Genomic DNA, 26,350 nt, shown 5'->3' with positions numbered 1-26,350 from the left:
TAGTCTGGTAATACATAGAGGATGGGGGGTAAAAAGATTAGCGGCTCATCTTATGCAAATAAATTACGTAACACTGCTTGTCCTACTGCGGCATCCATTCTGTCAGTAGCTTCCAGGCAGTAGTGCTGGGTGAAGGTGTGGGCACGTGTCCACGTTGCCGCTCTGCAGATCTGGTTCAGAGGGACTCCTGCGAATAGAGCTGCCGAAGTGGATACCGCTCTAGTGGAGTGCGCTCTGACATTGGATGATAACGGTTTCCCTGCTAACTGGTGGCAGAGCTGTATGGCAGAAGAGATCCAGCGCGCTATGGTCTGCTTAGTAAGGGCCTTGCCCTTATTGATCCGTCCATAACTAATGTCTAGAGAATGTAATGCACCCCCTGTAGTTTGCGGATTTGGAAAAAATGTTCTCAAAACCACCGGCTCATTTAGATGAAAAGACGATAGAACCTTAGGTATAAATTTTGGATTAGTTCTCAAAATGACCACCTCTGATTTGAATTGGAGGAAAGGTGGTGAGATTGTGAAAGCCTGGATATCGATAACCCTCTTCGCTGATGTCAAGGCCAGAATAAGGGCTGTTTTCAAAGAAATGAATTTGAGGTCTGCCTTATGAATGGGTTCAAACGGATGCTTCATTAACTGGGAGAGTACAATATTCAAATGCCACGGAGGTGGAGGACGGTGAATCGGCGGAAACATCCTGAACAAGCCCTTAAGAAATTGCTTTATTATTCTGGATGACCATAAAGATGGTGAATGAGATGTTCGTCGGAAACGGGATATAGCAGCAAGGTGAACCCTAATAGACGAATGGGAAAGGCCTGATTTAGCTAAATGCAACAGATATGGCAGAATCTGTTCAGGAGAGGAGTTTAGAGGATGAACGTTGGAAGTTGAACACCATATGCAAAGTCTTTTCCACTTGAACTTATATGTCCTGTTTGTAGACTGAGCCCTGGCACAGGCAAGTACCTCCCTGCAATCTGAAGGGATATCTAGGCGGTCAAATTCATAGAATTCAGGAGCCAGGCTGATAATCGAAGAGACGTCATGTTGGGATGACGGACCTGACCCTGATTCGTTGTTAACAAATCCGGCAGTGTTCTCAGTCAAATGTGAGGCTGCTCCGAGAGTAATAGAAGTTCTGTGAACCAAAACTGGCGTGGCCATTTGGGAGCAATTAATAGCAGTCTGCATGGCTCCCTCTTCATTTTCTGCAGAAGTCTCGGGATGAGTGGAAGCGGGGGAAAAGCGTATGCATAAATCCCTGACCATCTGATCAAAAACGCATTCCCCTTTGATCCCTTCTGCGGTCGCCAGCTTGCGAAGTGTTGCCATTTCTTGTTGTCTCTGGTCGCGAACAGATCCAGACTGGGTTTGCCCCAACGACGAAAGAGGCGGTCGAGAACTGACTGATTGAGTTCCCACTCGTGGCAACTGGTTCGAGTCCTGCTTAAGGCATCTGCCCAGGTGTTGGTGATCCCTGGGAGATGTTCTGCTCTGATAGATATCCGATGTTGAATCACCCAATGCCACAGTTTCTGCGTTTCTAGTGATAATGCCTGCGATCTTGTGCCCCCCTGTTTGTTGAGGTAATGCATGACTGTGGTATTGTCTGTTCTTACCAAGACTGAGGAACCCCTGATGTTTGTGAGGAAGGACTTGAGTGCCAAGGAAACTGCCCTTAACTCCAATACGTTTATGTGAAGAGTCGACTCCTGAGTGGACCACTTCCCTCTCACTGATAGATCCTGCAAATGTGCGCCCCATCCCTCTAAGGATGCATCTGTTGTTATAATATGCAGTGGCTTGTCCTTCAGGAATGAGAGACCTTCCGAGATGAGGGGCGTATCCTTCCACCATTTGAGAGCTTGTTTTGCTGATGGGGTTATCCGAATTACATCGTCGAAAGATCCTTCTATTTGTTTCCATTGATTGTCTATTTGATGTTGAAGTGTTCTCATGTGCAGACAACAGTTTTCTATCAATGGAATGCAAGAGGAAAGCATCCCCAGAAAAGACTTGTAAGTCCGAACAGAAGCGGACCTTCTTTTGCTGAGACGTGTTGCCAGATCTCGAAGTCTCTTTCGTCTGTCGAGTGAAGCAAAGGCTCTTGCTTGGACTGTGTCCAGGATGGCTCCTAGAAAGGTGATGTTCTGGGAAGGATCTAGATGAGACTTGGAGTAATTGACTGTCAAGCCTAGTGTCCCGAAAAGAGATAGACATGTCTTTGTGTCCCTGGCAGCTTTTGACGTTGTTCGTGCCTTTATTAGCCAGTCGTCTAAATACGGGAACACCTGTATCCCTAGTTGCCTGAGGTAGGCTGCAACTGGTGCCAAAACTTTGGTGAATACTCTTGGGGCCTACCTGAGGCCAAAGGGCAACACTCTGAACTGGTAATGAGTGCCTGCAACCCTGAATCGTAAGAATTTCCGATGACTGGGGTGAATGGGGATGTGGAAATATGCGTCCTGGAGATCTAAGGATGTCATAAAGTCCCCTCGGTTGAGTAGGCGTAGGACGTCTTGAAGAGAGATCATGCGAAAAGATTGCTTCTTGAGGTATTTGTTGAGCGAACGAAGATCTAAAATAGGTCTCCAGTCTCCTGTCTTTTTCCATATAAGGAAGAAGCGGGAGTAAAAACCTGTTCCCCTCTGGCATCTTGGTACGATCTCTATTGCTCCCTTCTCCATTAAGATAGCAATCTGTGCCAGAAGTTCGTTGAGATGGGCCAGCGGGGGACCTCTTGGTGGTACATGAGGGGGAGGTTGATTGAATTCTAGTGTATGTCCTCGGTTGACAATATCGAGCACCCATTTGTCTGAAGTAATTTTGGACCACTGTTGGAGGAACTTGGAAATTCTGCCCCCTATTAGAGTGTTGATATAGGGGTTGGCTGCAGGCATCTGATGAAGGTCAGTGCTTTCTTGCCGCCTCTTTGGCTTTGTAAGTCGACTTTCCTCTCGCTTGCTGTCTGAAATGTGTGGCTGACTGTTGTCGAAAGGAATATGGTTGTTGCTGGCCAAAGGTGAAACGAAACTGTCCCTGGTAAGAGGAGTATTGACGGTACTGATGTGCGCCGCCTCTATAAGAAAAGGTCCCTCTCGCTCCCCGAAAGGGCTGTCTCTTGTATTGCAATGTTGCCAGAGATCTGGCTGTCTCAGTGTCTGTCTTAATGGATTGCAACGCATCATCCACATGCTTGCCGAACAAGAGTTCACCGTCATACGGCATGTCCAGGATCTTTAGTTGTACCTCTGGTCTAAAGGAAGTAGCTTTCAGCCACCCTTGACGCCTGAGTACGGCCGCTCCGGCTAACTGGCGGAATCCTGTAGACGAGACGTCTATGGCGCAGTCTATGATCTCAGCCGAGATCTTCTCATCCTCCTGTAAAATCTTGCGCGCTTCTGCTCTACTATCTTCAGGTAACATGTCTATAAACTGCGACATATCGGACCACATCTGGCGGTCGTACCTTCCTAGGATTGCTAGGGAATTTGCTGCTCTAACTGTAGTGGCCGCCATCGTTGAGAACTTCTTCCCAATCGAATACAACCGACGTCCTTCTTTGTCTGGGGGGGAAGTCAAAGATGCAGATGGATTTCTGGACCTTCTCTGAGCTGCCTGCGAGATGACCGAGTCTGGTTTAGGGTGACTAACCAAACATGCTGGAGAATTGTCCGGTGCTTTATATTTTTTCTCAAGTCTCTGTAATACTGCGGGTATGGAGGATGGAGTCTGCATGACCTTAAGGCCCTCTTCCCAAATGAAGTCAACAATGGGTATAGCCCTTACTGACTTCCTAGTATCCTCCTTGAAGTCATATAGAAAACAGTCTGACTGCTTTGATGTTATTGGCAGTTGAAATCTTTTTGCAGCTCTTTCCATCACACTATGAAAACCACCAATATCCTGTGGTGGAGAGTCTACTGGTGGAGGCGTAGAAGGAGATGGTGTTTGAATTTGATATTCATCCCATTCTGGAATGATTGAGTCAGTGTCCTGAATTTCACCTTCTTCCTGCTCGTCCTCGGATGAAGGTGGAGCAATATCCTGTCTAGATGAAGGACCTGGGATAGGATCAGCAAATTCAGATGGTCGAGCAGGGGTGATATTGGTGTATGCGGAGGTTGCACCGGGGTAGAGGAGCCAGGTGGAGGAAATCTAGAAAAATAGTCCTGCATCATCTGCTGTAGGTTAGCTATCAACGAGACAGGCATCTGAACCGTCTGCTCCTGCTGCTCTTGAGGTTGCAGGTGACTCTGCCTCTGCTGATCTAAATAAAGCTGGTCACTTTCTTCTTCATCCTCCTCCTGACACTTAATCCGTAGTTCAGAGGGGCTACGTTCCACCGGGAAAAGACCATCATCCGAAAATACATCATCTTCTTCCTCCTCGTCAGCAAAGAGATGTTGCGGAGGTATTGGTGTGACTTTACTGGGTGATGTATGTGATGGAAGTAGGAGAGAAGACTTGCTTTTTATTGGTAGAATTCTCTGAGGTAGGTAAGGAGATGCTCCAAAATGCTTGGGTATAGGATCAGGAAATTAAGCCGTCGACGGAGCATTCGTCAATGATGCTCTCGTTGACAGTGTAGGCGTCGACGGAGCCGTCGTCAGTGGAGCCGTTATCGGTGATGCGAGCGTCGATGAAGTTGCAGTCGACGGTGCCAATGTCGATAAGGTTTCCGTCGACGGGGCTGCCGCCGACAGGGTTGTCGTCGACGGGTGTGTCGTCGTCGCTGCTTTCGTCGGTGAGATCGTCGACGAAGAACCCCGGAATTTACCCGTCGATGAGTGCGTCAACGGTAGAGATTTCATCTTCTTACCCGTTGACGGTTTCTTTGTAATCTTCAAGGTGTGAGCCGACGATGGACCGTATTTCAAGCTCACCGACGTTATAGTCGTAGATGACAGTGGAGACGAGGTAACGATCATTGGCGACGATGGAGCCGTAAACGTGGCCGTCGCTGTTGTTGTCGATGAAGGAAGGCCTGCCGTCGACGATGCTCTTGTCGATGGTGTCGTCGACGGTGTGGATCTCCTGGACGTCGACGGTGGCAGAGAACTCGAAGGTCTTTTGAGCTTCTTTGAGGAGGAAGCAGGTGTAGATGGCTCTGAACGAGCCTTACCACCAATTTCTCTGGATGTTGAAGCTTGTTCCTCAGGTCTGTCCTTGAATGCATGCAGCTTCTTGGCTGACTTACTGCTCTTGGGGGAGAAGCTCTCCACAGACCTCTTCCTCTTCTTTGAGGCCACTGATGTGTTGCTGTCCTCCTCCTCAGAAAGAGCTTCTCTGGCCTTTCTTTTCTGAAGCCAAAGTAAGAGCCTGGCTTCTCTGTCTCTCAGAGTCTTGTTGGGAAAGGTCCTGCAGATTTTACAGTCTTTGACCTTATGCTCTGGATGGAGACAGTATATGCATTCCTTGTGAGGGTCCTCACAGTGAAGCCTTAACTTTCCACAGGTTCCACAAGGTCTAAACAAACCTTTTCTTGCTGTAGACATGATGGAAGAAGTACTACAGTAAGAACAAAAGTGAAAATTGAAGAATATCTCTTGAAGAGAAAGTAAACTGAGCAGAGCTCAGGGAGACTCCCTTACACACGAGCTGCGGTAGAAAATCTGAGAGACTGAGCCTCTGTGCTGAGGATTCTAAAGGGGTGGTCTCACTTGATTGGCTGAAGTTTGGGCTTTTTCTAATGAGGCTGATAGTTATAAAATGGAATGTGTTTTTTCCTATTGACTTCAATGAAAAAAAAAAAAAAAAAAAAAGGTTTTCTTATCTATTTATTGCTTTCTATGTACCTTGGGGCTCCCACTTCGACGACGGGGAATGATTCAAGCATATGAATCTATGAAAGATACCCCAATACTGTAGAAGTATGTTTGTCTAATCGAAGTGGGGTGAGGTGGGAGGTAGCTCATGGGGGGGCACAGTATGAGCAGGAAGGATCTGAGATGTAAATGGCAGCTGGGGGAGTGATGTGAGCTAGTGACTGAAGGGGCAGCTGGGGTGTGTGTTAGTGACTGAAGGGGCAGTTAAGGGTGTGGCGTGGGCTTGTGACTGAACGGGCAGCTGTTATGATGTGGGCTAGTCACTGAAGTGGAAGCTGTGGGTACGATGTGGGCTAGTTACTGAAGTGGCAGTAATATTGCAGATGACTTTTGTGACAGAGCAAGCCCCTTCCCCAAACTCTAAATCAGGTCCTGTGTCTCCAATTCTTGACGCATGATGTCAGAGAATGCTGCATACCGAAGCAGCATGGACGCTCTGCTCCTTGTGGGCTTGAGGATCTAAGAGCATCTTGAGCATGACGAGAGCTTTCAGTGGCTCATCCAGAGTTTAATTTGAGTCGGCGGTTGTGGTTGTCGGTGTGGCCCACTAGCATTAACTTTTAGGAACCACACTTACTTTTCCTCATCAGATATTGATCACCAGCAAGAGAGAGAAAAACACACAAACAAGAAAGGAGGAAGAGAAATATGGAAAAATGCTTTGAGGCTTTTTAGAAACTCCCTTTTCTGGTTTAAAATGAGGGTGGGCATGCAGATAGAGTGATGCTTCCTGTGCTGAAGTGCACTAAATAAATAAAAAATCACAAATGTTTCCATACAGGGAAAAGTGACTGAACTTTCAGAGGAAGAAAGTTCACATGAATCTGAGTGGAAGAGCAAGAGCACTGCAAGACTAGACAGATTTCAGTTTGTTTGTTTTTCGTTATTTCTTGGCTACAGGACCCCGCCCTAGGGTGACTAAAAATCCCGGATTTGTCGGGACTGTCCCTGTTTTTCAGCAGCTGTCCTGGCAGATTTCAGCAAATTTGGCCTATGTCACAGTTTTTAGAGGAGATCCCTGATAATAGCGAGAGGCACTTTTGTAGCTGTTCTGGGCAGGGCTAATTAGCAGTTGTTACAAATACGCTGTTTAATTGACATGTATGATGCTGGTTCTAAAAAAGACATGTTATTTATTTTCTTAGTCCCTCTTCTGTGTTCCGATGTTGAGTAGAGCCGTCAGTCTGTGACTCTCCGTTGATGTAAAATATAGTCCTTCTATTTCTGCAAAAGCCCCCGGAGTTTGGGACTCAAGATCTGTTCACCCTGCCCCCTCACCCCTTCCAGAGGTTGGCCTCTCTAGCTCGCTCCGTGCAGTATGGAGCTGCTTTCGTTTCTCAGTCGGTCCTGCGGCTAGGTTTGCTATGTATAAATGTAGGGCTACCCGCTGGCCTGTGCACAGAGCTTCCCTTTGCCTAGGGACGCACGTGGGTGCCTGCATAAATCCCGCGGATGCACAGCGCACTTGTTCCGATGCACAGTCTTATCTGCGGCTCAGCAGGAGGTAGTCCCACCGCAGCCAGGAGAGCTGCCACACAGAATACATAGCAGGCCTCGAGGCCACCAGCTCTCCGCAGCAGTGGTCCCAGGTCACCTTGACGGGAGGCAGCCGTCGTGGCTGGCCAGGACACCGCAGTCACACAGCACACGCGTAACCACACGGCAACAAAGCGTTGTACATTTACACAACAGTGGAATAAATTCGCATAATTCAGGTACGCAACCTTCGCTCAGACCTCGCTACCCATGACTCTGCCCATGTATTCCTGCCCTGCTTCTGGCAGGGCAGCCGACTTGAGCGCGCCCTCCGTGTGTGCTTGCTTTGGCAAGCGTCGCCATGGAAACCCTTTTCCCAGCGGGACAAGGGGGACCACGGCTCAGTTGCCCGGCAACGGGATGCTGAGGATATTCCAGACATACAATTAGCGCGCGGCTTGTGTCGGTAATTGGCGCGCGCAGGCTCGGGAGGGAGGCATTTACAGCAGGCTTAGGACCGATCAGCCCCAGTTATGGGATGGGCAGTAGATGCAGACTCTAGGGCAGAAAGCCCCGCAGCCAAGCAGAGTACTGAAGATGCAGGCTACACTATTCCTTTATACAAGGATTTCCCCTCGGAACCATGTCCAGGCAGAAGCTTGGGGCAGTTTTTAATTGTGCAACGCCCGCTTTATAGCTTCTGCGTCTCTACCCATAAACTGAAGACATAATAATCCCTGGGAAGAGCCAATTTACGCGTGGTTTACGCTGCCTGAGGCCGCGCCTCTGAAACAGCTTTAGCAAACACAGACGCGTTCTGCCCGATTGAGACTCGTCGTCAGTGCAGTGCTTAATTTGTGCTTGTTGTTTCCGGTGCACAGCACCGGCATTTGTTTTCGAGGGCCGGGGCTTATTCTTCTGCCTCAAGCATTTGCTGCGAGCAAAAGCCTCATATGGGAAAGACGGAGGAAGAGAAAAACGAAAAAGTGTCATAAAGGGAGAAATTAGAAAGCTGCAAGAGTGAGCTGAAGGGGGCGTTGGGTGGTTTATATGGATTGAAGAGGCCCGAGATGGCTTCAGGATTGAGCCGCTTTAGAATTCCGTGTTCTCACATTTAATTGCCGCAGCCTCGTGTTTAAGAGGAGAGCTTTGGGCACGGCACGTTTTTATTTACAAATTAAGCACTGCGTTAGTGTGATTGGGAAAGAGCCTCACAGGGGACTTTTATCAAACTGTGCGAGTGGCAGGAATAAAAGGTTGTAATCCACCCTCTGCTCGCACAGCCCCTGCCCCTTACACATACATGCATGGACTGTTGGGAGCGGCATTGTGTTTTAAGTAGTGCCGGCTGCTCGCAAGGTATAGAGAGCTGCAGAGAACAGTTCACCATTAAAACGACCTGCTGCAAGATGCCTCATTGCAAAATGACTTGGCTCAAGATGACTCGCTGCACAATAGCCACCTCAAGGCCACTCATAGCTTATAGAACCCGGATGCCTCCAGAAGGGCCCCGCCCCAACACCCACCAAACGAAAACTGACGAAGTCTGATTGTCTTTTGGCATTGGAATAATTTTATTTACAAAAGTCAATTAATTAAAATCATAAAAAACATATCCTGTAGGTCAAAATTCAATCCTGTCATAAATCTCATAAATCACGATAACAATACAACCAAGGATCATCCCGCGTCCCGAACACCGTTGGACCACACAGGTGAACCGTACTTCACCTGTATCATTGCGGGGGGCGGGACAAGGATCATCCTGCGTCCCGAGCACCTGTTATCCAGTGAACCCTGCCATGGGTACCCCGCTGTTGCTTAGGGTGAATTATTATCTCATCTCACACCACAAGGGCGACCAGGGGCCCAGAGGTCCTTCGCTCTCCCCACCCCTCAACAATTTTTTTTGTTTGTTTTTGGATAACGACACAAACAAGGATCATCCCGCATCCCGAACACCCGATGATCACCAGTCTCGCTGACCACACTGCATCCATGGAAATGGCTGAGGCCTGATCTGGGGTGCACTTAAATACCCCCCCAATGGATGCGGAGGCGCAGGCGGCGGCCGGAAGTGACGTGCGCGATCTCCCTCTTAATTTTTGCTCTTCTGCCCTCTCGCCTTGTGAGACGGCGGAAGCGCCAGGCCAGCAAATGTAGGAATAGAGTACAGGGCTTGGGCCACGGCAGCCCCGGGTCCTAAATGCCGCGCCCCTCCCCCCCCCAATTGGGGAGGCGCTCTGTCAATGATGTGCCTCAAGATGACTCACTGCAAAACAGGCCACCTCAAGACGGCTCACAGCAAAATGTGCCACCTAAAGACAATGCACTGCAAAATGGGCCACCTCAAGACGATTCACTGCAAAATGGTCCACCTCAAGACTCACTGTAAAATGACATGTTTCAAGACGACTCGCTGCAAAACAACGTTCCTCAAAACGACTCACTGCAAAATGGCCCATCTCAATACAACTCACAGCAAAACTATCTGCCTCAAAATTACTCACTGAAAAACAACATTCCTCAAGACGACTCTCTGCGCAATGACGCACCTCAGACGATTCACTACAAAAAAGCTCACCTCAAGGCGGCTCAGTGCAAGATCACTTGCCTCAAAATAACTCACTGCAAAAAGATGTGCCTCAATATGAGTCACTGCAAAATAGCCTGCCTCAAGACGATTCACTGAAAAATTATCCAGTTCCATACAATTCACTGCAAAACCCTCACCTGAAGACGATTCACTGCAAGATGGCCTTCTGCCTCAATCTTATTTACTGCAAAAAGACATGTCACAAGACGATTCACTGCCAAATGACTCACCTCAAAGTGACTCCAAAACAATATGGCTCAAAATGATTCACTTCTCATACAATTCACAAATATTTCAGGTTTGAGCTTTTTATGACTAAATGAGTTCACAATTAATATTCTAAACGGCACAAGTTTCCTCACAATGACTCACTCAATACGATTAGCATCAGAAATTACTTGTTTCGAAATACCTCTCTTACAAAAAACCTGCCTCAGAAAGATTAAATGCAAAACAATGTACTTCAAAATGGCTCACTGCAAAACTAACCCCCCTCAAAATGGCTCACTGCAAAATTACCCCCTCAAAATGGCTCACTGCAAAACTATTTACTTCGTTTTGAATCGCTCCAAAAGAGTTCAACTAATGTCACTGCCAAAACACTCGCCTTAAAGTGACTGCTGCACAAAGGCCGCAAAATGACGCACTTCACATACAATTAAGTACAATTTCAGATTTTGTTCTGTTGCATCTTTTCTCAGGCATCTTCTTTGCACTGAATGTGTTCCTTCAAGTCTTTCACACCCGGAGCCATCCAGGCCTGGGCTTCAGCCTCACCCTGTTTAACCCTTGTGCCAGCCCCCCAGCACAACTAAGCCAATCACTGGGGGTAGCTTTTCACAGCTATGTGGATCATAAGTTGACAGAGGCAGCGTGACAGTCACATCTACTTTTCTAAACTGCCTCCTAATAATAGCAAAATAGACGGAGGGCAATGTCCGTAAACTGAATTGTGAAAAGTCTAACACCCTACATCTGGGGGGAAACAAGCCCCCTACTTTGGTGCCTCTTCTGAAGATTAGCACCCAGTTCCTTCAGAGAAGATCAGAAACAAGACCTTGTTTGAGGCTGAGCTGTCTTTACTGTGCTTAGTTTGTAAAAAAGAGAAGTGCGTGCCAGGGCTCTCCTCCGGAATGCAATGCAGCTTGCACCACACATTACCCCTGCTAAGCTGTCAGTGTTAGTAACAACACAACTACCAACATCACAACCCTACAAGCGTAATAATGCAGAATATTCCAGAGCTATAAGCTATAAGAATAGCTTTGGTGGCAGGTAGTAGTAATTTTGAATGTATATTGAAATAATAATTAGCTGCTATTGTGGTCTTCTCTAAATTAGCCACCTTGTGGCAGAGTGCCACAAGCACTGGTGTTGACAATTAAGTGCTGGTGCCGAGTACCGGAAACCACCGACTCAAATTGAGAACTAGTCTTTTACCGCCCATATAAGTCAATTACCTTAACATGTCTCTTAGGGATGAGGAAACTGATGCAAGTTCTTCACAGATGCCTAAAACAAGATCGGAAGATAGTGATATATGCATGGTGATCTCCAGAATAGGCTAGGTCAATTTATTGTATGCAAGTCTCTCAAAGTATTTCATGGATTCATAAAGCAGAGGTTAGACTTTCCCTTGGCCTTCACGTGAGATCTAGGCTAGGAAAGGTTTGTCCGGCCTTCATTGGCTGTCAATCATTTCCAGGTTGAACTTTAAGCGGCTCTGTGTTTGTCACACCTCTTTTTACGTCCTGGTCCCACTCTTTCTTCTGTTGTGTTCCATAAAGTATAGACCATCACAGTCTTTGGGATGAGAGAACAAACCTCTGCTGCTCATTCAGAGGGCGGAAAGTGTCATGATGGGAAAAATAACCTTCCCCTTAAGAAATGCTAAACTGTAAACCTCTCTCCTAGGTAACTTACAGGATACTTCTAGATATTGAAAGTATAGGTAATAGACTAAGGGTCTGATTTAGATATTGCCAGAAGTGTTAATCAGTGACAACAGGTACAGATATCCCGGCCGCCCATTTTATTCTATGAGATTTAGAATCTGGCGGACGTGGAATCCGTCACCGTTGTAATGGAGTAGCTTGTTGGCCAATATTGTAATCAAGCCCAAAGGGCCTAATTATGATCTTGGCAGACAGGTTAATCTGTCACAAATGTGACGGATATTCCATCGGCCATATTACGATCTCCATAGGATACAATGAAATCATGATACGGCGGACGGAATATTCATCACGTTTGTGACAGAGTAACCCCATCGGCCAAGTTTGTAATCAGGCCCTAAATCTAGCTTTTCTACTGGAATTTCACCTAGATCTTTATTATACTGCGTGACATCTCGGAGTGAGTATCAGTATTTTTTAGCACCTGGATAAATTACTGTTCACTCTGTAAATGGCAACTTATTTCTTACTTATTTTTTGCACATTTCAGATTTCTTGGAGATAATTTATGTAATCACATGCTCTCATCTTAAAAAGAAATCTATTCATCTAAGTATATAAAAACAACTAAATGTGTGTGCATGGCTTTTTCCTCTCAATACACCGTTTTTTTAGGTTTTGTTGTTTTTCATGTCACTTGATATTAACAGTTTTTTTCTTTTATTCTAGTAAATGCCACACTTTTACTGCCTTTGGAACATTTTGCAACTCACATTTAGCATAACTATTATTTTCAGCAAACAGAAATAAGCCTACATTAGCTTTCCCCTTATATCTGCTGACTAGCTTCTGGCCTCAGTTTTGCTTTTCGTATCTAGCTATTACAAACACAAAGCCAGTGTTGTGATTACATTTACTTACGTGTATTTATTTACTTTTGTAAACTGTGTGGTAGAGTGCCGGCTCATATCGCTGCTGCAGTACACGAGACAGTGGCAGGCAAGATACCTAATTGTGGTGGGGTCAGACCAGAACTAGCACTCATTGGGATATTCCTAGCCCATACTACTAGGCAGGAAAGTTATTGTGGTCTCAGAAGAGAGAATGGCTTCTTGTAGGTCTGCAGGTGCAAGTGGTGGCTAGACTCCTAGGTCCGCAGGTGCTGGCAATGGGATGACTCCTAGGTCTGCAGGTGTTGGTGGTGGAATGAGTCATAAGTCCGCAGGTGCATGAGGTGGGATGACTCCTAGGTCTGCAGGTGCTGAGGGTGGGATGACTCCTAGGCCTACAGGTGCTGGTGGTGGGATGACTCGTAGGTCTGCAGGTGATGGGGTGGGATGACTTGGAGGTCTGCAGGTGGTGGGAGGACTCCTAGGTCTGCAGGTGCATGAGGCAGGATGACTCCTAAGTTTGCAGGTGCTGGTGGTGGGATGACTCCTAGGTCAGCAGGTACAAGTGGTGGGTTGACTCCTAGGTCTGCGGGTGCAGGTGGTGGGATGACTCCTAGGTCCGCAGCTGGTGGTGGTGGGATGACTCCTAGGTTTGCAGGTACACGTGGTGGCATGACTCCTAGGTCTACAGGTGCTGGTGGTGGGATGACACCTAGGTCTGTAGGTGCTGGCGGTGGGGTGACTCATAGGTTCACAGGTGTAGGTGGTGGGATGACTCGTAGGTATGCAGGTGGTAGGACGACTCCTAGGTCTGTAGCTGCATGAGGTGGGATGCCTCCTAGGTCTGTTGGTGCTGGAGGTGGGATGACTTCTAGGTCTTAAGGGGCTGGAGGTGGCATTATTCCTAGGTCTGCAGCTGGTGGTGGTGGTATGATGACTCCTAGGTCCGCAGCTGCTGGTGGTGGGATTACTCCTAGGTCTTAAGGGGCTGAAGGTGGGATTATTCCTAGGTCTGCAGCTGCTGGTGGTGGTGGGATGACTCCTAGGTCAGCAGATGCTAGTGATGTAATCATAAGTCTGCGGGTGCAGATAATGGGATGACTCCTAGATCCGCAGCTACTGGTGGTGGGATGACTCCTAGGTCCGCAAGTACAAGTGGTGGGATGACTTCTAGGTCTGCAGGTGCTGGCTGTGGGATGACTTCTAGGTCTGCAGGTGCTGGCGGTGGGATGACCCTAGGTCAGCAGGTACAAGTGGTGGTTTGACTTCTATGTCTGCAGTTGCAGGTGGTGGGATGATTCCTAGGTCTGCAGCTGGTGGTGGTAGGATGACTCCTAGGTCCGCAGGAACAAGTGGTGGGATGACTCCTAGGTCTACAGGTGCTGGTTGTGGGATGACTCCTAGGTCTGCAGGTGCTGGCGGTGGGATGACTCGTAGGTTCACAGGTGCTGGTGGTGGGGTGACTCGTAGGTCTGCAGGTGGTAGGAGGACTCCTAGGTCTGCCGGTGCATGACGTGGGATGACTCCTATGTCAGCAGGTACAAGTGGTGGGATGACTCCTAGGTCTGGGGTGCAGGTGGTGGGATGACTCCTAGGCTCGCAGCTGCTGGTGGTGAGATGACTCCTAGATCTTAAGGGGCTGGAGGTGGGATGAGTCCTAGGCCCGCAGCTGGTGGTGGTGGGATGACCACTACGTCAGCAGGCACTAATGATGTGATGACTCATAAGTCTGCGATGCAGGTGGTGGGATGACTCCTAGATCTGCAGCTGGTGGTGGTGAGATGACTTCTAGGTCCACAAGTACAAGTGGTGTGATGACTCCTAGGTCTGCAAGTGCTGGTTGTGGGATGACGCCTAGGTCTGCAAGTGCTGTGATGACTCATAGATCTGTGAGTGGGATAAACACTAGGCTTTTCTCTGAGTACTCTCAAGCCTTAAGGACTTGAATTTTGCAATCATTGGGCAGACAGACCTCCCCTTCACCCACAGACATGTTCAAGATAAGAAATCATGATTTTCTTTCTCTACTTAGTGGTCCAGATGAGGAAATACATGAAAGAAGTAGCCCATCTTTTGAGCAATTAAACCCTCACCATTATTGGCTTTCAGAACTTTTGAGTAGGGGTGGGCAAAGATTTCTGCTCTGCAGGTGGAGTTCACAGAGTTTTCCCCACTCTGCGCTCTGTGCGGAGTTCAGAAAAACTCTGCAAAGTGACAGAGAGCAGTTTTTCTCTCACTCGCCAATGTTAAGTTGGCGAGCGTGAGGGAGATTTCTGAATGCGAGCAGTTGCTGTAGGCTGCGACTGCTCGGGATGTGAAATCTGTCCACATTGAGGAAGCTGCCGCTAAAGTAGAAAATCTACTCAAGTGGCAGAAAGAAGTTAGCACCCTCTGGCGCTTTGCGTGATGCAGTTTGCGCTCATTTTACAGCATGGGAGAAACTCCTGGTGTTGAAAATCAGTGCAAACAGCACAACTTACCCAAACTCCAGCGCACAAGGAACTCCACGTAGTGCGGTGGAGTTTTTTCAGCACTTAGCAGAACTCCGCGAACTCCGCCGAGGCCTACTGTCGAGGCTCTGACGTGAGACATTTTGACTCATTACTTTGTTGCTTCTTTCCACACGCACACATGTTCAGCTGATAAACTTTGACAGCTTCAAGATCCCAGTGACAGAAATGCGTCATTAGTTGTTAATATTGTCTACTTTCTTTCTAACAAAATAACCCCAGCCTTTGTTTCTCAGCAATCATCTTTTTAATACACTAAAAAACACAGAAGTAACCTGTTGAACTTACATCACCTCTGTTGTCGTGAATAAAACAGTTTCGGCCACATCATCAGTTTTAAGTATATGCAATCAATTTAAAACATCTGCTCTCATTATTATTTAGTTAAAGGATGCCCCCCACCAGCAATAGGTCTTCATGTGTGACATGTACATCGAGAGAGACCACCTCCCTCCAGGTCATTATTGACAAAATGTCTAGCCCTGGTCTTTCTTGTGATAAACTAATGCATTCTGGGGATTGTAGTCTTGTTTAGCTTCCAATAAACTAATTAAACAAAGACACCAGAAAACAATGATTTGTGAGTGCCGGCTCCAATAGCTCCCTGTATAGAAGAGATGCCAATTCAAGCTGCTGACTCAACCAAGTCCCGCTTATATTAACCACTGCCTGAACTCAACCAAGGAGCCGCTTACATTAACCACCACCTCCCTATCTCTTCCCATAATCCCCACATCCACTAAAGCAGACGTGGAGTACGCACCTTCTTCATAAGGTGTAGTGAGGTGCCAGCTTCTCGGGGCACACTCTGGTTAGGTATGGCTAAGTAACAGCTTCTCGGGTCACTCTCTGGTTAGGTATGGCTAAGGGACAGCTTCTCGGGGCACACTCTGGTTAAGTGTGGTTAAAGGCCAGCTTCTCGGGGCACACTCTGGTTAAGTGTGGTTAAAGGCCAGCTTCTCGGGTCACTCTCTGGTTAGGTATGGCTAAGGGACAGCTTCTCGGGACACACTCTGGTTAAGTGTGGTTAAAGGCCAGCTTCTCAGGGCACACTCTGGTTAAGTGTGTTTAAAGGCCAGCTTCTCGGGGCACACTCTGGTTAGGTATGGCTAAGGGACAGCTTCTCGGGTCACACTCTGGTTAGGTATGGCTAAGGAACAGCTTCTCGGGTCACACTCTGGTTAAGTGTGGTTAAAGGCCAGCTTCTTGGGTCACACTCTGGTTAAGTGTGGTTAAAGGCCAGCTTCTCGGGGCACACTCTGGTTAGGTATGGCTAAGGGTCAGCTTCTCGGGGCACACTCTGGTTAGGTATGGCTAAGGGACAGCTTCTCGGGTCACACTCTGGTTAAGTGTGGTTAAAGGCCAGCTTCGCAGGTCACACTCTGGTTAAGTGTGGTTAAAGGCCAGCTTCTCGGGGCACACTCTGGTTAAGTGCAGTGAGGTGCCAGCTTCTCTGGTCACACTCAATTTGTACACGAGCCAGCGGAGTGCTCTGAAGGCCGGTCAGATGTGACCCTGCTAATGAATGTTAATATAAAGCCCGGCTGCCTGATTTTGAGGTGTTTGGAGTCTGTCAATCAGCCTTTCAGGGCAGCTGGTGTAAATGATGTTACATTTAGAGATGCCCTGGATGCAGGATCTGGTCTGCTCGTTAGGTGTGGATGAGTGGTGGCATACAAAGAAGAGAGACGGCAATGTTTGCACCCTCTGCCACACTGTTGACCTGGGGAATTAAAGCGAGGCTAGCACTGACATGAATCCAGGGGTTTGTTCCATTTTGTGGGGTGGAGGATGTTCTTTCAAGGACTGAGGGACATCAGTATCTCTGGTTACTAGATTCACGGTCCTGAAGGGGGTCTTCAAAGTGATGCTCAGGTGAGCAGCAGAGAAGCAATAAGGCATGGGCAAAGTGGGGTCTGGCCCAGGGCCACAGCCTTTCAGAGAGCCCCTGATAGAGCCAGCTCTGTTCTTCAGAGAATCCTACCCTGCTGACCTTGAATAATTCTTACACAGACTGTTTAAAATTCCATTTTCCTTTAATGTTTTTTTTTTTTTTAATGTGGGTGATGTGGGAGAGTATATTACAGACATTTTACAGAGAAATGTTGTGTTTATGTGTCATGCAACATCCATAAAAAAGTTCCTTTTAGATCAAAACAGGACCTCACATATGAGAAATGGGAGGAGATCACAGAAATTATCTGCATTAATATTGGTGAGCTGCTGCTGTATTACACAATTGAAACATACACCACTGTGTCGGAATGGTAGATTTAAACACACTTAGAATAATAATAGTGACCTGTGCAAAGAGGGCAGGAAAGAGCTGAAATTAATTCATAAATTAAAAGCTATTCCAACCAGAGGCCCCCAAAATATGTTTAGTCCAGGGCCCCAAAAATCTTTAATGTGTTCCTGGTGAGCAAGGGTCACTTTTAGAGCATCCAGGTTGAAGAGGTCCTTGCAGATATTGACAGATTAATACCTGCCGTTGTGGAAGGTTGCAGACTCAACTCTGTAGATGGAAATTATAGTATGAGAGAATGTGTAAAACACTGATGTATCTGTACCCTCCACCCCCACGGAGAAGGAGAACACCTAACACCCCTACCCTGCATGCAGCCCGATCCTAGCTGAAGCCCTGATCTCATATCTGCCTTTTCGACACAAACAGACGCTGAAGGAGAGTCAACGACTGGTGGCCAGCACTGTGCCATCTTTCCTCAACTCTCCACACTGTGGCACATAACAAAGAATCACTGTACAAACCCCTAAAACAGTGGTCCAGGGACCCCTGGGGGTCTGCGAAGCCTATTCAAGGGGTCCACAACTGCTTAGGAAATTAACTAGCATTAACAGAATAATAAACTGTTGTGGTATACTATATCAAAATGAGATATAGTGTGCACGGAGTCCAGGGGTTCCCCAAGAGGCTTGACAGAGGCAATAATAGATAGTAATAATGCTCTATTTGTGGTAGTGTGGTCGAGCAGTTAGGCTTATCAGAGGGTAGTGTTAAGCATTTGCTGTACACACACAAGCAATCAATGAGAACACATACTCAATGGCTTAATTCTAGGTCAATAGGTTTTGATATAGAAAAATATTATTTTGTTAATTTATTTTTAGAAGCACAAGATTCAGATTGCAGGTATGTATATTAAATGTAAGGTACTTTGCATAGTAATACTTAGAACTTTCAACCAAAATGGTAATGTACACAGTTTTTCATAAAATGGCAATAAGCTATTTTAAAAGTGTACACTGCAATTTTCAACAGTTTCTGGGGAAGGAAAGTACAGTTTGATTAATTCGGTAAGTAAAGCACTTACAAGTTCAGTCTCCGGGGCGTAGGTAGCCCACCGTTGGGGGTTTAAGTCAACCCCAAATACCCAGCACCAGCAATATGGGCCAGTCAGGTGCAGAGGTCAAATAGGGGCCAAAATAAAATGGGTGCCCATGGAGACAGGGGGAGCTCTGGTTCTTGTCTGCTGGCAGGTAAGTACCAGCGTCCTCGGGAGACAGACAAGGGGGGTTTTGTAGAGCACCGTGAGGGCCCCAAGTAGGCGCACAAAACACACCCTCAGCGGCACAGGGACGCCCGGGTGCAGTGGACAAACAGGGCGTCGGGTTTGCAATAGGATTCAATGGAGGGACCCGGGGGTCACTCAGACGTTGCAGGCAGGGCACAGGGGGGCTTCTCGGGCCAGCCACTGACTGGGCAAGGGTGAGTGCCGCCTGCTGGTCACTGCTGCACCAGTGGTTGATGTTCCACAGGCCTGGGGGCTGCGGGTGCAGTGCTTCTCCAGGAGTTAGATATCTTCGTCCCGGGCAGTCACGATCAGGGGGGTCCTCGGGATTTCCTCTGTAGGCATCGTCTTGGGGGTGCAGAGAGGTCAGCCCAGGGTGGACACGTTGTCAGAGTCACCTTGGGGTCCTCTCTGGGTCGTTGGTTTCTCTGGACACGGACCAGGGGCGTCGGGTGCAGAGTGGTGGGGACTTACGCTTCTAGAGTGAGGTGAGAGTCCCTTTAAAGATGGTTTCTTCTTTCTTGTGTTGGACAGGTCCCCTTTCCACTGGAGTTCTTGACCCTTTGTAGTTGCAGGGCAGTCCTCTGAGTCGGCAGAGGTCGCTGGGTCCGCAGGATGTGTCGCTAGTGCAGGTTCTGTGAGGTTGGAGACAGGCTGGTACGGCTGGGGCCACAGCAGTTGTCGTCTTCTTTCTTGTCTGCGGGGTTTTTCAGTTGGGCAGTCCTTCTTCTTTGTAGGATGTCAGGAATCTAAAATCCTGGGTTCAGGGTCGCCCCTAAATAAATACTAAATTTAGGGGTGAGTTAGGGTTAGAGGGCAGTAGCCTATGGCTAATGTCCCTGAGAGTGGCTACACCCTCCTTGTGCCCACTCCCTCTGGGGAGGGGAGCACATCCCTATCCCTATTAGGCCTAATCCTCCAATCAAGATGGAGGATTTATCAAGGAGGGGGTCACTTCAGCTCTGGACACCTTAGGGGTGGTCCTAGCTGAGGGGGTGACGCCTCCTTGTTTTTCTCATTATCCCCTCTGGTCTTGCTGGCAAAAGTGGGGCTTTGTCCAGGGGCTGGGCATCTCCACTAGCTGGAGTGCCCTGGGGCATTGTAACACAAAGCCGAAGCCTTTGAGGCTCACTGCTAGGTGTTACAGTTCCTGCAGGGGGGAGGTGTGAAGCACCTCCACCCAGTGCAGGCTTTGTTTCTGGCCTCAGAGAGCACAAAGGCTTAACCCCATGGGCTCAGAAACTCGTCTCTCAGTGGCAGGCTGGCACAGACCAGTCAGTCCTGCACTGAAGGATTGGGTAAAATACAGCGGGCATCTCTAGATGTGTGCCTCAGTGTGGGTTTATTATTCCAAGAAGTTTGATACCAAACTTCCCAGTATTCAGTGTAGCCATTATGGAACTGTGGAGCTCGTTTTGACAAACTCCCAGACCACATAATTAATATGGCCACACTGTACTTACAATGTCTAAGAATGGACTTAGACACTTTAGGGGGACATTGCTCATGCAGCTATGCCCTCGCCTGTGGTATGGTGCACCCTGCCTTAAGGTTTTAAGGCCTGCTAGAGGGGTGACTTACCACTGCCACAGGCAGTGTTTTGTGTGCATGGCACCCTGAGGGGGATGCCATGTCGACTTTGCCTTTTTCTCCCTGCCAACACACACAATCTGCAATGGCAGTATGTGTGTGTTGGGTGAGGGGCCCCTTGGGGTGGTACAACACATGCTGTAGCCCTTAGGGACCTTCCATGGTCACAGGGCCCTTGGTACCACTGATACCTTTTACAAGGGACTTATCTGTGTGCCAGAGATGTGCCAATTGTGGAAACAATGGTACATTTTTAGGGAAAGAACATTGGTGCTGGGGCCTGGTTAGCAGGATCCCAGCACACTCTCAAGTCAAGTCAGCATCAATATCAGGCAAAAAGTGGGGGTTAACTGCAACAAGGAGCCATTTTCCTACAACTGTATATAAATTTAAAAAAGCAAAAAGTAAACCTGTCCATTTTAAAATATGCTATAAATGTGAAAGAATTTAAAATTGGAAGCTAAAAATGTAGTGTCCTCATTTTGATTGGTGAAAGCATTGCAAGAGCATCAAACGCGATGTAGTATGGATGGCTAGTGGCCTCAGTTGTATTTAGAAAAGTTCCAACCTTCCTATTAAATATGGATTCTTTTTTTATGTTTTTGTGAGTTAAAATAATGATTAAATATGTGTTTGTTTCTTTGATAAACGCTTCTTTTGTTATTCTTTTGTGTATTGTTTTGCTGTTCACATCGAAAGTGCTTGGGCTGGGGTCTCCATCTTCAAGTAATGCCTCAGTGGGGGTCCTTGGGTTGTATTAATGATTAAAAGAAGGGGGTTGGAGAGGTCCACAGTCGTCAAAGGGTTAAGAACCACTGCACTAAAACAAACATATCAGAAATCATGACCCTGATGGCAGCCTTTACAAAGCAGGTGCTGCTATTTCCTAACTTAAGGGCACTCGCCCCATTGGCTGCTAAGAACTGCTAAGGGCCAGAGCTGACGACTTTGGAGCTGTGGGACCGGATTCGAGTCCCGGCGTCAGCTCAACATCCTGCGATTCTGGGATAAAACACGTAATCTCCTCGTAGCTACCCAAAAATGAAGGTGTCCTTGAGTAATATAACTGGTGCTCATGGAAAGCGCTTCAATACCTACGGGCCGGGTCAGCGCTGAATAAAACTGCAAGAAAAAAACTGCTGTCTGTCCGTTCGGGATGTCAATGTACTCAACCCACTCAGCTATCTCAGTAGCTTTCATTGCCCGGGTCTGGGGGAATCATGACAAGCCAACACCTGCGCACCTTGCAGAGGAGATGCGTGAACCTGGTGCTGCGTTATCCCGGGGCTGCATGAAACCGGCGCAGAGTTAAGCTGGCACTGCAGCAGTCAGAGATCAGCCTGTTCCCTCGGTCTCCCCAGCGTCTCGAGGGCAATGCCCACAATCACGGGGTCACGTCGCCCTCCCGTGGACAGCGCGGGTGCTGCAGCGGCGGCCCAGACAGCGCCAGGTGTGCTCGCTCGGATGGGAACAATGCTTCACTTTGCATCGTGGTACCTGCAGAGGTCGCTCGTGACGTGTATTAGAAACGCCCTAAGACACAGCTCGAAAGCTCTGCGCAAGATGGTCGACTGGCTGCGCCCTTCCTCACTTCAATTTAGGTGGGAATTGCTATGCACGAGGTGTGCGCCCCGAAAGGGTAGTGCTTGAGCAATCCGCAGCTTAACTGGAGAAGGCTTTGCAAATTACAGGCAATTTTGGCTTTTTTAATTTTCAGCATCTGATTTGACCACGATGTACCCCAGCGATGCTAACAAGGACATATAATATTATAGCAGGCCCAGCGCGCGGTGCTGTGCTGAGATTCTGGGTCCGGCTGAGATCCGAGGATGGGGCCAGGACAATCTATTCGGACAGTAGTAAACAACAGACTTCACATTTGTTGTTCATGTGAAGCTCATGAGAATGAAGCGGTTGCCTAGAATCACACAATGCTTCTGCTGACGTGCTGAAACAGAGATTGGAACCGAGTGCCATGAACTGCGTCTCCCACAGCTTTGCTGCTAGAACTAGACCATTTTTCCTGCTCAGCACATCTGTTCTCAGAATCAGGCTTGCATTCCAGGAACCCCAATTCATACATGACAACTGTCATCATGTGAAGAGCGTGCGTTTCAGCCAACATCCCTGGGCATGCAACACATTTCCATCTGTTTCATTCCGCTGGCAGGGCATGGTTGGCCAAGGCTCGGCTCCAGGTGCATGTGATGCTTCCAGGCACCTCGATCCCAAAATGAGGAAACCTGCTGTCAACGTCTGGACACCTCGTGCTCCAGGGCCCGCCAGTCACCACCCGGCGCTGGTGATCAGGGTGTGGTATGTGTCAGTCACACGGGCATCCGGCCCACATACACACCGTTAAGGCCACTGCAACATTGCTTCTGTTTATTTCCATAAAACCCTTTCCCTCTCCGAGGCCTTCAACACGGCGTCCACCGGAGAGAAACTTCCCAGAATGCTCAGCATCCTGTGAGAGGGAAGAGGCGCTCCCATCGCCGCCCATCACTAATCGCTGCTCTGCTGAGAATCTTGCAGTGATCAGGAGAGCACCAAGCAGGTCCAGGAATGAAGTGCACCGCAGAGAGCTGGGTCTGCTCGGCTGCATCGAGAGAAGCCCTTCCAGACACCTCAGTGCCTGTTCGTTCACGGCTCGCCGAGCGGGGGCGGGGGCGCGGTGCAGCTTGTGTGCGCATCACACGCAATGACCTTGGGATACACAGTGCAGTTTAGGAAACGGAGCCCGAGAAGAGAGCAGGCCGGCTTTAGCGTTGGTGGCGCCCTGTGCCCCACCCCATGACCTCCTCCTTAGATCCCTCACTACCATTCATTCATTCATGTGCCATTCATCTCACCATATCCACCTTTCACATACATTTGTTTTAAAGCGCTGTAAAGGCTGGCTTTACTAATCCACTCAGCTATCCACACAAAATATCATTCTGTTCTTTGCGGCAGGCACATCAACCCTCTATGCTCAGCTCATGGTCCCTCATGTTGGGGTTTGTGGGAATATTTGTGGATTTGAACCACAGTGACGGAGCTCGCACATTGCTCACCTCATGTTCACTCATCCGTGGGCCGAGGGGGGAGGGGGTATTAGGCAGTGCTTTAAATGGGCCGGTACTGTCCGGTACTGAGTAGCGGTACCTGTCTAGGTTGAGAGGGAGAGTATCTGCACTTCTCAAGAAAAACGTAATACTTTTAATTGGGGAGTACCGGCACTTCTCAGACACAAGCCGGTTCTCTGGTACAGAGTACCTGCATACTTCTCAGACACAAGCCGGTTCTCTGGTACAGAGCACCTGCACTTCTGTTTCTCCATGTCAAGCACTGGTGTTAGGAATATTGCTGGATTTTGAACTGCAGCAACGGAGCTCGCACACTGCACACCTCATGTGGGGTTTGTGGGAATATTATTTTATTTTGAAATTACTGAGACTGAGCTTGCACAGAGCTCACCTCATGATCGCTCATCTGGGGGTCTGCCGGAATGCTTGAGGAGTTTGAACCGCTGTGACGAAGCTCACATATTGCTCACCTAATGTTCACTCATGTTGTGGTTTTCTGGGAATATTATTGGATTTTGAACCATAGTGATACAGCTCACCACTGCTCCCCTCTTTTATTTTCCAGAGGCTGCAGAAGGAGCTAGAGTATGGAACGGAGTGGCAGACCCCTCCACCAAGACCGAGAGGGAAGAGAAGGGAACCCACAGCGCTTCGCAGTCAGGAATACCAGTCCGAGCCCAACACAGCCTGGACAGTGTTGGAGCCCGGCTGGCGGGCAGAAGTGGGGTGCCCGTCCCGTGCCAGACGTTCCCAGCTTGCCACCGAAGCGGAGGTATAAGAAAATGTTGTGGGCGTGCGTAGGCTAAAATTCAGGCTTGGAAAACAAAGCCAATCATGGAAATCAGTTATGAGAGCAAAGGCACAGACTGGTGATAAGATTGTATTGTATTGTAATATTATTTATATAGCGCATACTACCAACTGACAAGGCGTTGAAGTGCTTTTCGGCGAGTGGCATGCTACTCCAGAACCCAACAAGAATTAGTGATGGATTAGTATAGGGAAATATGAGTACAGTTTTAGTATTATTATGAGTACATTTGAGCCGCGGATATGTGAGTTTGTTAGTTGGATTGACTGAAGTAATCGAGGGGTGGAGGAGGAAAGAATCCAGAAATGTTAATTGGGAGTTTATAGTAATAGGATTAGGCTTGGGATGAGTAAAGGGGGGGGGTGGAGGACAGAAGAGTCTGTGTAAATGGTTAGAGAGATCCTAGTAGCAGGAGGGGTTTTGGATGAGTCAAAGGTGAGATAAATGAGGGAGAAATTAGTAGGATTGTTTGGGAGATCATGGTAGTAAACTAAGGTTTGGGTGAGTTAGATGTGGTAGAGGAGGGAAGAGCTTAGGCAGAGTTATTTAGGAGATGAAAGTAGTAGAATGGATTTGGGGTGAGTCAGAGTGCGAATGAAGGATAGATTGATAGAGACATGACATATGGTGATGGGTAGATAAGTGTGATATAAGATGAGAGCAGGGATTCATAAGTATCTAGTATAACGACGTATCTAGGAGTTATGCAATGACCTTTGAACATGTTAAGCATATAATAACATACATATATATATATATATATATATACATATATATATATATATACACCCACATACATACACACATGAATACACACACATATGCACACATATATGTACATACATATACATATTTAAACCATGAGTAATTATGCTTAGTTAAACAGGTTTAAAGAGATGGTGAAATGATTCTACCTTCAAAAAAACCTTTTGTTTAGGAGTGATGGCAAACGGACTAGAAGCAATTTGGTGACGGATTTCTAAAGGCAACATTAAGAAAAGTAACACCTCTTATTCTCCTTCTGGAAGCAGGAGGAGAGGGAAGGATATCAAGTGAGAGATGCAGACATGTAACTTCCTGCCCCTGAGTCTCACCCCTCATTTACGTGGCGGCGGTGGAAGTGGATTGCTGGAGAAAGCATGAGACATCACCATGGCCACAAACCTAAGGCCCGGCTGGTGTCATCGGTAGGAGATGGGCGGGGAGCTGTAATCCCATCCTCCCGCTTTCCCTTTCCACATGCAGTGCACTTTACAACCGAGAATAGCAGCCCGTGCACAGCCACATGCAGTGCACTTCACAACTATAATAAGCAGCCCCTGCCCAGCCATATGCAGTGCACTTTACAACTACAATAAGCATCCCCTGCACAGCCACATGCAGCGCACGTTACAAATACAATTAGAGCCTGTGCAAGGCTACATGCGGTGAACTTTACTACTACAATTGGCAGGCCATGCACAGCCACATGCAGTGCCCTTTACAACTACAATGATCAGCCTGTGCAAGGCTACATGCAGTGCACTTTACAACTATAATAAGCAGCCCCTGCACAGCCACATGCAGTGCACTTTACAACTACAATTAGAAGCCTGTGCAAGGCTACATGCGGTGCACTTTACAACTAAAATTGGCAGGCCATGCACAGCCACATGCAGTGCCCTTTACAACTACAATGATCAGCATGTGCAAGGCTACATGCAGTGCACTTTACAACTATAATAAGCAGCCCCTGCACAGCCACATGCAGTGCACTTTACAACTACAATTAGCAGCCTGTGCAAGGCTACATGCGGTGCACTTTACAACTACATTTGGCAGGCGTGCACAGCCACATGCAGTGCCCTTTACAACTACAATTAGAAGCCTGTGCAAGGATACATGCAGTGCACTTTACAACTATAATAAGCAGCCCCTGCACAGCCACATGCAGTGCACTTTACAACTACAATTGGCAGGCCATACACAGCCACATGCAGTGCACTTTACAACTACATTTAGCAGCCCGGGCAAAGCTACATGCAGTGCACTTTGCAACCACGATTAGCAGCCCATGCACAGCCACATGAACTACACTTTACAACCTAGATTAGCAGCCCGTGTGAGGCCACATGAAGTGCACTTTACAACTACAATTGGCAGGCCATG

At 47.9% G+C, this 26,350-nt stretch overlaps 1 protein-coding gene across 6 annotated transcripts in view; it reads left to right on the top strand.

The window, feature by feature from the left end:
* The window catches only part of NYAP1 (neuronal tyrosine phosphorylated phosphoinositide-3-kinase adaptor 1), a 331,064-nt gene that overhangs the window by 264,035 nt on the left and 40,679 nt on the right, over positions 1–26,350 (top strand). For all 6 annotated transcript variants that reach the window (XM_069215640.1, XM_069215637.1, XM_069215642.1 and 3 more), the window contains one exon: positions 23,957–24,163. In XM_069215640.1, coding sequence (XP_069071741.1) covers positions 23,957–24,163 — 207 coding nt within the window. The remainder of the gene's footprint in view (positions 1–23,956; positions 24,164–26,350) is intronic.

This window comes from Pleurodeles waltl, chromosome 12 (genome assembly GCF_031143425.1).
Source record: "Pleurodeles waltl isolate 20211129_DDA chromosome 12, aPleWal1.hap1.20221129, whole genome shotgun sequence".
Taxonomy (NCBI): Eukaryota; Metazoa; Chordata; class Amphibia; order Caudata; family Salamandridae; genus Pleurodeles; species Pleurodeles waltl.
Note: the sequence above shows the minus strand (reverse complement) of the source record. Positions and strands in the feature narration are given on the sequence as shown.